General features: G+C 33.6%; 1 protein-coding gene across 1 annotated transcript; it reads right to left on the bottom strand.

Moving 5' to 3' along the window:
- Positions 1 to 8,731: 8,731 nt before the first annotated feature.
- On the bottom strand, positions 8,732 to 11,024 carry LOC138309323 (transcription factor HES-4-A-like). The gene is made up of 3 exons (XM_069250502.1): positions 10,888 to 11,024; positions 9,920 to 10,015; positions 8,732 to 9,582 (listed from the first exon to the last, which is right to left on the bottom strand). The coding sequence occupies exons 1-3, from the start codon at positions 10,939 to 10,941 to the stop codon at positions 8,908 to 8,910; spliced, it is 825 nt and encodes a 274-aa protein (XP_069106603.1). The 5' UTR covers positions 10,942 to 11,024; the 3' UTR covers positions 8,732 to 8,907.
- Positions 11,025 to 12,702: the final 1,678 nt, after the last annotated feature.

The following is a 12,702-nucleotide window of genomic DNA, read 5'->3' as shown; positions in this document are numbered from 1 at the left end:
AACTCATAGTACTACGGAATGTTATACTGTACCTTTAATACTTAACATCTATGAAGAAAAGTGTAGCAAGTAATGATGGAAATATTTTGCTTTTCGTTTTACCATTCGTCAGGGAGAGCGAGTTTCACCTTCCAAATCTTATCAGGTCCCGATTTCTCGAAACAAACTTAAGTCAAAAACGAATGGAAGTCTAAAAGTATTAACATAGATTACATAGTAGAAATAGCTTAAGTTTTGACTGTTAAAAGTCGTGACTTTTTTTTCGAGAAATCGAGATCTGGAGTATAAGAATTAAAAATCATATACCAGCGTTGCGACAATTCAAAACACAAAGAGACATTAATATTCTTATTCAACTTTCTTACAAATACATTATTATATGAATAGCAGTTGTTAGTATTTTCCCTCATGTATTGAGCTTGTCCAGTGCACAAGTAGAATGAAACAGATCCATATGCTTATGATTCTGCAGTCTCTATATACATGTAATTTGTATTTTTATAAACCTGCGATTCGTAAGGAATTTTAGCTTTCATTTCATCATTTATGCTTAATTTTCTCATTAAAAAACTAATCAGATTGATCTTTTTTGATGTCACATTCATATGTCATATACATTTTAGATTACAATAAAAAGAAAGAGCTTTATCTATAAAGAGAGAGCGTATTTGTACACAAGAAGTCTACATCATCTACATGACATAGCAGTGTAAGTGATTTTGGTTAAAAAACAAACACGGACTTATTTAGCAATATGGTTAAAGGAGAACACTTATATATACGGTAATTTATTGACACTATTTGCTAAGTGAATCTAAAATGTGAAAAAAATGACAAAAAATGTTATATACTGTAGTACCAAAGTTTTTAATGTAATTCCATCCATGCATAACTAGCTATAATATATTGTAATATTGGAGTTTAATAGAAAAACAATGAAGAACAACTTTATTTCAATGTCATTGCCTTATCAGCTATGACATCATAGACTAATGCCAAATTCATTACTTTAATAATTGTTCTAAAAGTCTATCGACTTAGAATTTAAAAATTCTTGAATTACAATATGTTTTATCTTTTTAAGAAGTCACAGAAAATATAGAGATCCCTATTATCTCCCTTGGCTGAACATTTTATATGTACTGTAAACTGAGTAAGTTTCGTGGGCGATATCGTCGTGGAATTGTTTGGTCAAAGGTATCAAGTAGAAGCAAAGGACTTTAAACCACAAAATTAACTCGGATGGAAAATGCGTTACGCATGAAAACGTAAAATTAAGTCACCAAGAAATTAAGTCATTTTATTATATGTTTTCATAGTTTTCCCCATGTGTTGCATATAACACATTTACGAACTTATGGATTGCTTATAATCGACAGTGACACAAAAATAAATACATAAAAAATATAACATACCATAGCATAATGCATAGTTCTATTCTAGTAAGGCTGGAGAGGTGTCTGTGCTCAGATATGATATTTTTGGATGATTGGTTGTGCTAAAAGCCAGAAATAATAATAATGTTTTACAGTAGGTAATATTTGACATACTAACTTGATATTTTGCCGGCTTTGTAAAGCCTTGAAGCCACCTCGCTCACCAAATCATTGATCGACGCTCTACTAGGCTCAAGTTCAGCAGGGTCGAAAAAGTTTTCTACCAAAATAAACCCCTGAAACATTTCTTGTTTTAGTCATTTGTCTATGAAATCAGAAAAGATATGATAAGTAGCCGGGGTTACATAATTCACACGTGCTCCATTATCATTATACCCTCATAACATCAACAAAATAAAAATCTTGTCCTTATATTTACATTTTTGCGCGTAAATGAATATCATTTATTCTCGCGACAGTTGCATATTTTTTATTAAAATACCCATATTTGTTTCTCTCCCGTCATCGTCAACAAATTCGATTGAACAGCTGATTGGAATCGAGACATTATGTTCCAACAAGACTATATGTTCCCACCAAAAGTGAGGTCATGACCCCACGTTGCTACGCCAGCGACTATGCCCGTAACAATAGAATCGACGCACGTGTTGAACTAGCATTATACACTGATAATGATAATACTAGAAAGCATGGTTATTGAGTCCATGTCAGTGCAAACTGTAAATATAACGAAAGAATTCATGCTTTTTTAAAAACTTAACTTGTATTGAATTATCTTCATGCAGTAATAGTACATTCTATGTTAGTTCACTCATCATATGTACGTATATGAGAAGGATAAGTCACACTGGGTTTTGGGGAAGTCCGAGGCAGGCGCTTTTGTGTTTGTGCACTGACCGTGACGTTGGGCGACGACTGATTTTCCTTTGATATCCGCCGGCGCAGCCTTTGATGTAGCTTGCGGGTGCGAGGGTTACCGTCTTACTTTCTGAAGCGGTGCTGTCATTTCATGAGCTGTCAATTTTTTAACGAAAATTTAAGACATATCCCCTAAATATTCCGTCTTTAAAGCAAGTAATAAAACGTTGTGAAATTTAATAAACTTTACATCGGTGTTTCGTTTGACTCGATAAGACGAGTATTTGTTGAGAAAAAACGGTTTTTATTCCCGGTTCATAGGCGTCTCGCGTGGTGTTTAGTAATGTAAAGAGACAGACACGAATCCTTCTCACTTATAAATCCTTGGTTCACTCATCATATGTACATCATGTGATGGACATGTACATACATAATGGACATCAAACAAAGCAGGTGTGATAACGTCTACAGCTGTTATCTCAATGCCAAAAGGACAGCCGTACTTTTACACAGCTGGTCTAACAAATGTAGGAGTACCTGGAATATATGCTACTTTATTTGGTATTAAGTGTGCGATATGTTGGGGTATTTTTTAAAGTTAGAATGTATGAAACGGTTTTGTCTCCCTTCTGACTATCTTATACTGTATAAAAGGTGTCTCCCTTGATATAATACATTTGTTGAAATTACTATATTGATTCAGATTATATAATTATTTTAATGGATACAAATGATTAACATGAATGCAAGAGCAAATTTATATACTTCTGTAGTAAAGTAAGAGGGGTGTAAGTTTTGTGAATTTAAAGGGGAATTTAACAAAAAGATTTGTGATGTCTATGATATGCAATATTTCTTCTGAAGCATACTTTTTTCGTGAAGGCAGGAACAAAGTAAACTATGATGTATAGTAACACACTACGGTACGTTTAATCATCTGTATCAGAGTAGTAATTCATCAGCATGCAAAATATTAATAGACTATACTGTACATGAACCTTACCAAAGTCCTAGTGATAAAAGCGGCACATACACTTATCTTGTTAATACCAGTACGTCCAAACATAATATTAGAAAACGTCATTAATATCTTCTCGAAGTATTCATCTATCTGTGCTTTCGTTAGTTGTCCTGCCTTCTTTACTTTCGGTTGTACTGGTGGTTTTGTGAACACCTCGGGGAACGCCTCTCCGGTGAATCCGGGTGGTAGTATACCGGTCAGAGAATGTTATATCGCTAAGTACCAAGAAAGACTCGTTGACCACAGGTTATCGAATCGTATGTAACCAATCAGATCTGTATATAGTTAGCCATATAATACATTGTGTTCAATTATATGGCTAGCATAAATACATAAAATACATCAACTGAAACCCAACCACTAAATTTCGTGATTTCAATTTCAAACAAATTCGCGAAATCAAAAAAAAAAAAAACTCGCGAAAAACAGTTGTGCCAGCTGTATAAGGTTAGATAATAATTTCTGTCAAAACCACAGTATTGTGTCAGCTATATAAGGTAAGATATAATTTATATCAATACCACAGTATTGTGTCAGCTGTATAAGGTTAGATATAATTTCTGTCAATACCACAGTATTGTGTCAGCTGTATAAGGTAAGATATAATTTCTGTCATTACCACAGTATTGTGTCAGCTGTATAAGGTAAGATATATTTTTGTCAATATCACACGTTGTGTCAGCTGTATAAGGTTAGATATAATTTCAGTCAATACCACAGTATTGTGTCAGCTGTATAAGGTTAGATATAATTTCTGTCAATACCACAGTATTGTGTCAGCTGTATAAGGTAAGATATAATTTCAGTCAAAACCACAGTATTGTTTCAGCTGTATAAGGTAAGGTATAATTTCAATCAAAACCACAGTATTGTGTCAGCTGTATAAGGTGAGATACAATTTCAGTCAAAACCACAGTATTGTGTCAGCTGTATAAGGTAAGATATAATTTCTGTCAATACCACAGTATTGTGTCAGCTGTATAAAGTAAGATATGTTTTTGTCAATATCACACGTTGTGTCAGCTGTATAAGGTTAGATATAATTTCAGTCAATACCACAGTATTGTGTCAGCTGTATAAGGTTAGATATAATTTCTGTCAATACCACAGTATTGTGTCAGCTGTATAAGGTTAGATATAATTTCTGTCAATACCACAGTATTGTGTCAGCTGTATAAAGTAAGATATGTTTTGTCAATATCACACGTTGTGTCAGCTGTATAAGGTAAGATATAATTTCAGTCAATACCACAGTATTGTGTCAGCTGTATAAGGTAAGATATAATTTCAGTCAAAACCACAGTATTGTGTCAGCTGTATAAGGTAAGATATAATTTCAGTCAAAACCACAGTATTGTGTCAGCTGTATAAGGTAAGATATAATTTCAGTCAAAACCACAGTATTGTGTCAGCTGTATAAGGTAAGATATAATTTCAGTCAAAACCACAGTATTGTGTCAGCTGTATAAGGTAAGATATAATTTCAGTCAAAACCACAGTATTGTGTCAGCTGTATAAGGTAAGATATAATGTCTTTCTTTCATCACTACTTTAAAAGCATTTCCTCCCTTTTTGTAAATATCAGCGGAGAAGTACAACATTTGCTAGAAAGCCTTTGAATTTTATTATATTTTCTTTTTATTCCATTTGCTTTCAATAAGCAACATCCTTTGTATTTGATTTGGTATCTAAAAATATGGAAACCTCCTAAAACTGACAATGGAATTATTTTCGTTACAAAAAATATCAGTGCATTAGAAATATGGATTGAATAAGCAAAGCTGCACTGCAAGTACAATGTGATAAAGGTGAAATAACAACAATTGATTAAAAGAATATGAAAGCTCTGTCCTGTATATGCTTTCCAAGTCTCCTGGTGTTGTTGTTCCTACAGATGTATCTTTTAGTTTTTATATGACAGTCCCATACCTCTTGGTCCTTTTCTTTCCTCTTTCAAGCTTACCATCATATAATACCTTCCCAAAGTCTCTTTCTTTTTAAACCCGCCCCTACACACCATTTTTCTTCTCTGACATGCACAAAAAAATGAAAATTATCATTTCTGAAAGTAGAGTTACAAATCACCTCTTAAAGTGGGAAGAGGAAAGCACTAGGTTACAATGTAGTTTAACAATGTCGTGATTTAAGAATAGGCCTTGGATTACATTGTAACTAAGTCAAATGATGTCATATGTGAACTGTCTGGGCCTTAGTAATACATAATAGATTTTAGTAAATAGATTATGAAAATGTTGTCATGTCGAATGAATCCCCTCAGATTATCGTAGTTTGAAAAGGGGTAGATGACTGCGAAAGGACTAGGTATGGTAAGGTTTTTTGTGGCCCCTAAATCCGCTATTTTTTTTAACTACATACCTGACATATTTGATAGTGCTATTGGGTAATATAGCAGTTCTAGTTGCCATGGCAACCATTTTTACTCTACATTAATTATGCAAAATGTGAAATATTCATCAAAATTGGTCTTTTTTACACAGTTTTTCACCTAGTTAACATAGAGCGCATTCTAGAACAAACTTTATATTTCTCAAAATGACGTATTCTTCGTTACTTCTAATTCCGTTAAAATATAAAGTTTTTTTCTAGGTTGTGCTCTTTTGCTTTTAAAAGAAAAACAAACTATAAAAAATATGCCAAAATTGACCGAATTTTGAAATTTGCATAATTTATGCAAAGCTACCATAATTATATAGCAAAAACATACTTTCTGGTAATAAAAATATCATTAAAATTTTATCGGGAGCGTATTCAATATTTCAAACGGGAGCGTATTCAATATTTCAAACGCAGCAACTTAATTTCTAAACACTTAATTTGAAATTTGGTAGACTTAGGGGCCAAAAAGAGTCATTACCATATTTAGTCCTTTGTATTTATTGTACATCTGCAGTTTAGTATTGTGGGGGCAAACTGTTCGACGGTATATGAAATAAAACACTATACAATTAAATTCATTTCCTGGGGCCCAAATTAATTGCAGTGATATATTGGCTATCCAAATGATTGTATAATGATAGTCCATCGATGGTTTCTTATCATAAGAATACGAATGTGGCTAGTTTTCTTTTGGAGTTTCCCAGGGGGTGGTGCTGAGACCAACATTGTTCGCAGTACATGTATTTTGCATTGAATAATGCAAATTGAAAACTTGATACAAAAGTAAATATATTGAATATTACGATGTAAAATAGAAAATATAACAAAAATCCTACTATTTTTATACAAATGTAAACTAAACAAAAATGAATGATTATATAATATATATGTACATAGTGCCGTGAAATAAAAATATAGCACAATAGTTGTGAAATAGTTATAGACAGGAAGTGAGAGGGAATCTGGGTAATAAAAATGTCAAGGCAGCATGTATATTTATAAATAATGTAAACAAATAAATATCAAGTGATTGAATAAACATTAGCAGTACTCTCAGGGCGTAATCCAATTAGTGCCCCACTGTTTGTATCTCCATGAAAAGAGAGTTCCATGAGAAAATTAGCCAGTGGCTAATTAAGCGTATCGTATATCAGATCCAACAAGTTAGGGATACATGGTAAAGTGGGTTTATTGCGGACTGTGGGCGATAGTAGACACGATTTATGATCATCAAAACCTGGACATGAGAATAAAACATCGCATCATTCACGACTAAATGGATTTTCTCATCTTCCGTGCACACATTATTTTTTATTCATAAAAATGTTAATACAAATCAATTATCTTATTTCAAAAAGGACCCCCAAAACAAAATCTCTCGCCTTCGGTGCTCGCAAATTCATCAAAATTCTAATTCGCATACTTTTTTCCCTTACTCGCCAATACAGTCAATAGCTTCTCGTGACTCATAAAGATCACAAAAACATCAAAGTGTTTTTGTATAAGTCTATAACCATTAAACTTACATCTTAACTAAAACAGTTGTTAAGCAAAACGTATCAGCTTATTATTAATGCTTCACGTATGATCACTTCATTTACATTCAGATAAAAATAAATCTAATATTCTAATACGCTTCCATGCGTCGTACGTGTCTTTATTACCGTGCAATGCTAACAACAAAATGAACCTTTTGTTTGTAAGCTTATTGTTGCCACTGATAAGCCCAAAGTAATAAAAGAATTAAAAAAAGAAAGATTATTTACATCATTAGGAAATAATGTATTAGCTTGGTTTTATATCTTCATCTTAGTCCACGAATATAGGTGTTCTAACATTGTAATCTTATTAGTATACAATGTACTTTAGGTTTTTGTTTCGGAAACGTACTAGACTTCAAAGTAATTTCTATATTCGACGAAGACACCCTGATTGTTTTGCTATCATACATGCAACCGTGAATATTATTACATTACATGTATTTCTTGCATCATTAACATATTTGTGACACGTTTAATTATGAAGCATTTTCTGTGTTTAATGGTATACGCTCCCTCTGTATATTAGAATAAAATCATAACCTCTTTGTTTCTGCATGTATCAAACTTATGTATATCATGATCAAGGATTTATAAGTCTCATATACGTCCTTGATCATGATCAATAAACATTAGGTCTATCATATATAGCTACTTGAATCGTCAAGCTTTCTTATCAACTGACCACCACAGTGACCCATGCTGACACTAATTGGTACCCCATGGTGGTCAATTTCACTGGCTAGTTATACCATTCGGGCGCTAATTGACGTAAACTATCGGTGTGGTTTACTCAAACCGGTATAGAAAATGAATGAGTGGTGATTCTAATATGTCAATTTTATTGGTTTATAAAGAGGATTTATTACAGTGTTGACAACACGTGCTTGTGGTTTTCGAACCAATATCAATGTGTTTAGTGTCAGAACGGATAGTGGTACAAACATCTATAAATTTAATTCGTACGATATACAACGTACAAACTTTAAGCACATGTACATGGTCCATGTGAAACGTCAATCGTCAGTAAGCGTAGATACGATTAATATTTTTATATAAAGGTGAAATTATAATGTATGTATAGCTGGAACTGAATTCCTGGTGTAGTTTCCAATTACATGTATATTCACTTTAGTTGGATCATAAGGCTATGAAACAAGCTGTTTTATAAAAATGTTTTCATCAAAGTTTGGGGTTTATTGTTCTGGAATTTCCTAATAACAATACTGTTTTATCTTTTAATTAAACAAATTATTACAAAAATCAATGTAAAATTTGCGACTGAAGAATGTGCCTATTTTATCCACCTCTTTATATAATATATTCTACAAGTATTAAAGCGGGATTTATTTATCCATTATGCGTTACCTTGAAAGTTATTGTGCGAAAGCTAGACTGTTTAATTCAAATACAGAGGGTAAATGCATTTGAATTTACGTAAATTTACGTAAAATTATGCTATCAATATTTTTAACGCATTTTCATCGAAAATTTAAACAAAAAGAACCGAACACATAAAATAAATTAAAATGGCACCCTTTATTATTATCACAGTCAAGCACATTGAGAATGAAGCAATCTGCAACCAGATCTTCAATCATTAGTTCATTGAAAAATATGTTGAATTCACTCAACTTCGTATTATCATTTTCATCATTTTACACAAAAGTTCAAGAAAAGTCTCTTTGCATTTTCGTCACCATGGACGCCAAACAGCCTCGTTATTGTTGAGCTGATCCAAATTATCGTTTCCTATCGGTGATCTTCGATGAAGAAAACCGTTCATATGTCTCGGATGATGCTGTTGTTGCTGACCGGAAATGACGTTCAAGTCTTGTTGCGATTGTCTTACTGGTGAAACGTTCATGGTTGAATTGTCTAAAGCGATCTGATACTTTGACGTATCATGAGTCCTATGTCGACTTGTGTACATGGTCTGCTGATATTGATACGACATAGTTGCATTCACGTTTTGGGTTTTCAGCAAATAAACGCCATTACTGTTTTGATTCGGAACTGATCCAAAATTCGATCCAGACACCGGAATGTCAATGGATAAACCATCTCCGTATGTCCGGGAGGAAAAGTCATTACCGTCAGGTCGTGATTCAGCAAGGCGACTGTTCATCACTCGAACGCACCTGGTCAAGTGATCACTTAGCCTCGTTTTGACATCAGGTGTAACTCTTTCGTCGTTTCCAAGGTAACGCATCACCTCGGTGGCGCACTCGTTGAAGCCCGTTCTGTATTTGTTCCTCCTCATATCGGTGGACGAGTCGACACATTGTTGTTGCTGTTGTTGTGTGTTTCGTAAATAATTCACGGTCATTTCCAAGATGTCCGCCTTCTCTAGTTTAGAAACTTGTGCGCTCTGAAAATAGAATTTAAATTCATTAGTTTGCACACATTACTGTCAACATTTTCTTGTTTTATATGATAAAAAAATATTCCATTCGTCTTTTACGATAATGGGAATATTGAGGTGATGCTTTTCGGTACCATTGTATTATATTTTGACCCCTGAATTACATGATAACGAATGTCCACAAACTGATTTAAAAGTAAAAAGCTAAAGTTCTATAGAAACCACATGGCATAATAAATTGTCAGGGATAGCTGTGGATCGTACTGGGATAGGATAATCCAGAGAAACATGTCAAACAAAAATAATGTAATTCTATATAATCTATGTACTTATGACTACTTACATCACGTTTCATTGCCTCCAACACGAGACTCTTGAGTTGCGTGAGACACTGGTTAATCCTGGCCCTTCTCTTTTTCTCCATCATTGGTTTGTTTATCTAAAAAAATCACAGTAATGTTCAAAGATACATCCACTTATAAAACTAAACAAATCAATTTCAAAGTTTTTAGCTGAAAAGCTCTCCTAACAGAGATTCATACACGACTCGTGACATGCAGAAAACAGCCTTTTCAGAGTCACTTTTTCTTATTCGATATACATTGTATTCATAAATATGAAGCATTAAACGAATTTCACGGTACAAAATTTGTCGTGCAATATAAAGCTGTGGCTTACATAAAGACATCGATATTAGATAAATTATTGTTAAACAAATGTGTAAGGGAAATGATACTTTGTAACACAAAGAAATTTAAATGAAAAAACAAGTGCAATGGAAATCATAAGGAAGAGCGCCCTGTGTTTTTTTTAAATACTAAATCATACAAAATCGATATCTCCTTTATTTAATATACTGTAAATAATCTATATTTTTCACCTCAGAGTCTTGGTTAGTTCAGAAACATCAAGTAACACAAACAGATATACGTAAGATTGGAAACACCTTTTTAGTCGACCTCTGTTATATAGCCATTTGTCTTTCTCTTACTACTTTAAATTATTATTTTTAGATAAATATAAATTGTGGCAATATGTTTCTGATGGTAGTGTAACTATACTTCCATCAGTGGAAAACTAGGATTTTTAGATGGTTTGTTTTTATAATCAATATCATGGATTTCATCTAAGTCCCTGTCACTATCAATGTAAATTATGAAAAAGTTTGTTGATAAGACTAACGAAGACCTGTACATAACTTAGCGCTGTTCTTGAAAATTGCTTGAAATTTAAAACTATCTGTCAATATCTAATCATGTGATGACTGTCACAGACATAACTGTGTCCCTGACTCAAAAAATGCATAATTACCTTTCGAAGAGAGTCATCCTTCTTCGGAGTATACATTTCAGAATCTGACGACATATTTCAAAACTCTCCAAAGATGAAATTAAATTCCAATATGTGTATGTTCCAGGGTAAAGACACAACGTGTTCTGATCACAACATTGAATCACCCGCAATAAATAAGCCAGGAATCGGCAGAGCATTCCCACACAACCGACCAATCAGGAGCGAGCTTACATAGCCCACCTGTGGCGGAGTATTGTTACCTCATTGGTCGAACAAAGGGAATCCCCGTGACGAGCGTGTAGAATGTTTTCCCAGAGTTTACGCTGTCAAAGCCACGCGACCGATGTCAACAGTTAACCCCGCCCCCTTTGATTACTTACGACGGGTAGCCTTGAAATTACACTCGCAAGACCTCTACATTGAATTGTGACGTTTACCACACAATCAAAATGCCATCACACGTAATTAATCGCAAGATTAGCACCCAGCGAGCGGCCCCATCAAACGGGGGTTTTATAGAGCACGCGAATAGGACCTACCGTGTACGATGTCTCTTAAAATAACACTATGTATCTAACTAAAGGGTAACAATTAGCGCTGAATTAAATTATTAAAATCGAAAATCTTCCATTTGTAATTTGCTTATATTTCTTGTTGAATGTAAAAGTAAAATTGCCTTCGTGACCACAAAATCATTTTATGCCTGGACTGCGTGCAATTTGTGAAAAAAACTCAACTAATCTTCCAAAACAAAACTGTGATAAATTTAAAAAAATCCTTCTAAACCAGTCTGAAATATTTCATGTGTGGCGTGAACGTATATTACTATGTTTGTATAACATAAGTATTTGAAATACATTGAGGAATCATGTGTTATTTTTGAAAGAATTTAATTCCAACGAAGAAAAATTAGAGAATTTAATAACAAAAATATAAGCCAAAACGTCACTTTAACATAAAAAAAAATGAAGAAAAAAACCCACTTCATGTTAAAATGTTCCTCGTGTATACGTTTGTTACATAATATTTTAAATAAAAGAACATTTTAAGGACGGACAGTGTTTTTTCAGACTTTCTTTGTAAAAGCTACATAAATGTACAAAGCAGAAAATTGACACCGGCCTAATATGTTCCCGTTATCTAATAACTATAAAAAGTTAAAAATGGAAATAGGTTTAAACAAGGATTAAAATGTCCTTGCTTAAAATCATGAATTTTGTTAAAAGAATTACGATTAGATGGATTTTAATTTGAAATAAGGTACATAAAAACAACAAATAAAGTTGATCATTATACAGGGAGTTGTACAGGGAGTTAATACAGTTTTGCTACATCTAGGTCAAAACAAAGTGCCATGGTATCCAATTACGAATTAATACAATTAGCCGTGGCAAATTTCCTCGTGTCTGTGTCCAGTTATCGTTCATAATTTATGTATATATTTACATGTTTACAACTTGTCAAAGTCAAGTGCATGTTAATTCATAATTATCTTCCCCGTTACTAAGCAACTCACGTGAAAGATTTCCGTTTGCATGTACACGCGCCCATATTATGTTACACGTGGAATAATTGCACGTGCTACATTATGCTAATAACACTCGTCAGTGTCCAGTTTTGACCACTGCTGACGGCGGCCTGACAGTAAACAGATGCTAATTAACGGTTGTCTATGTCCGAATGTCCAGCCTCCACGATCAAGATACGGCGGCCAGACGTTGTCAAACACTGGTCTGAGCCTCACTGACCGGTGTCATACACCAGTTGTGAATATACAGACCCAGAAATCTGTCCAAATGACACTTGATGATAACAATATACTATTAGACATTT

The sequence above is a fragment of the Argopecten irradians genome, chromosome 1 (assembly GCF_041381155.1).
Source record: "Argopecten irradians isolate NY chromosome 1, Ai_NY, whole genome shotgun sequence".
NCBI lineage: Eukaryota > Metazoa > Mollusca > Bivalvia > Pectinida > Pectinidae > Argopecten > Argopecten irradians.
This window is presented reverse-complemented; position numbering and strand designations above follow the sequence as displayed.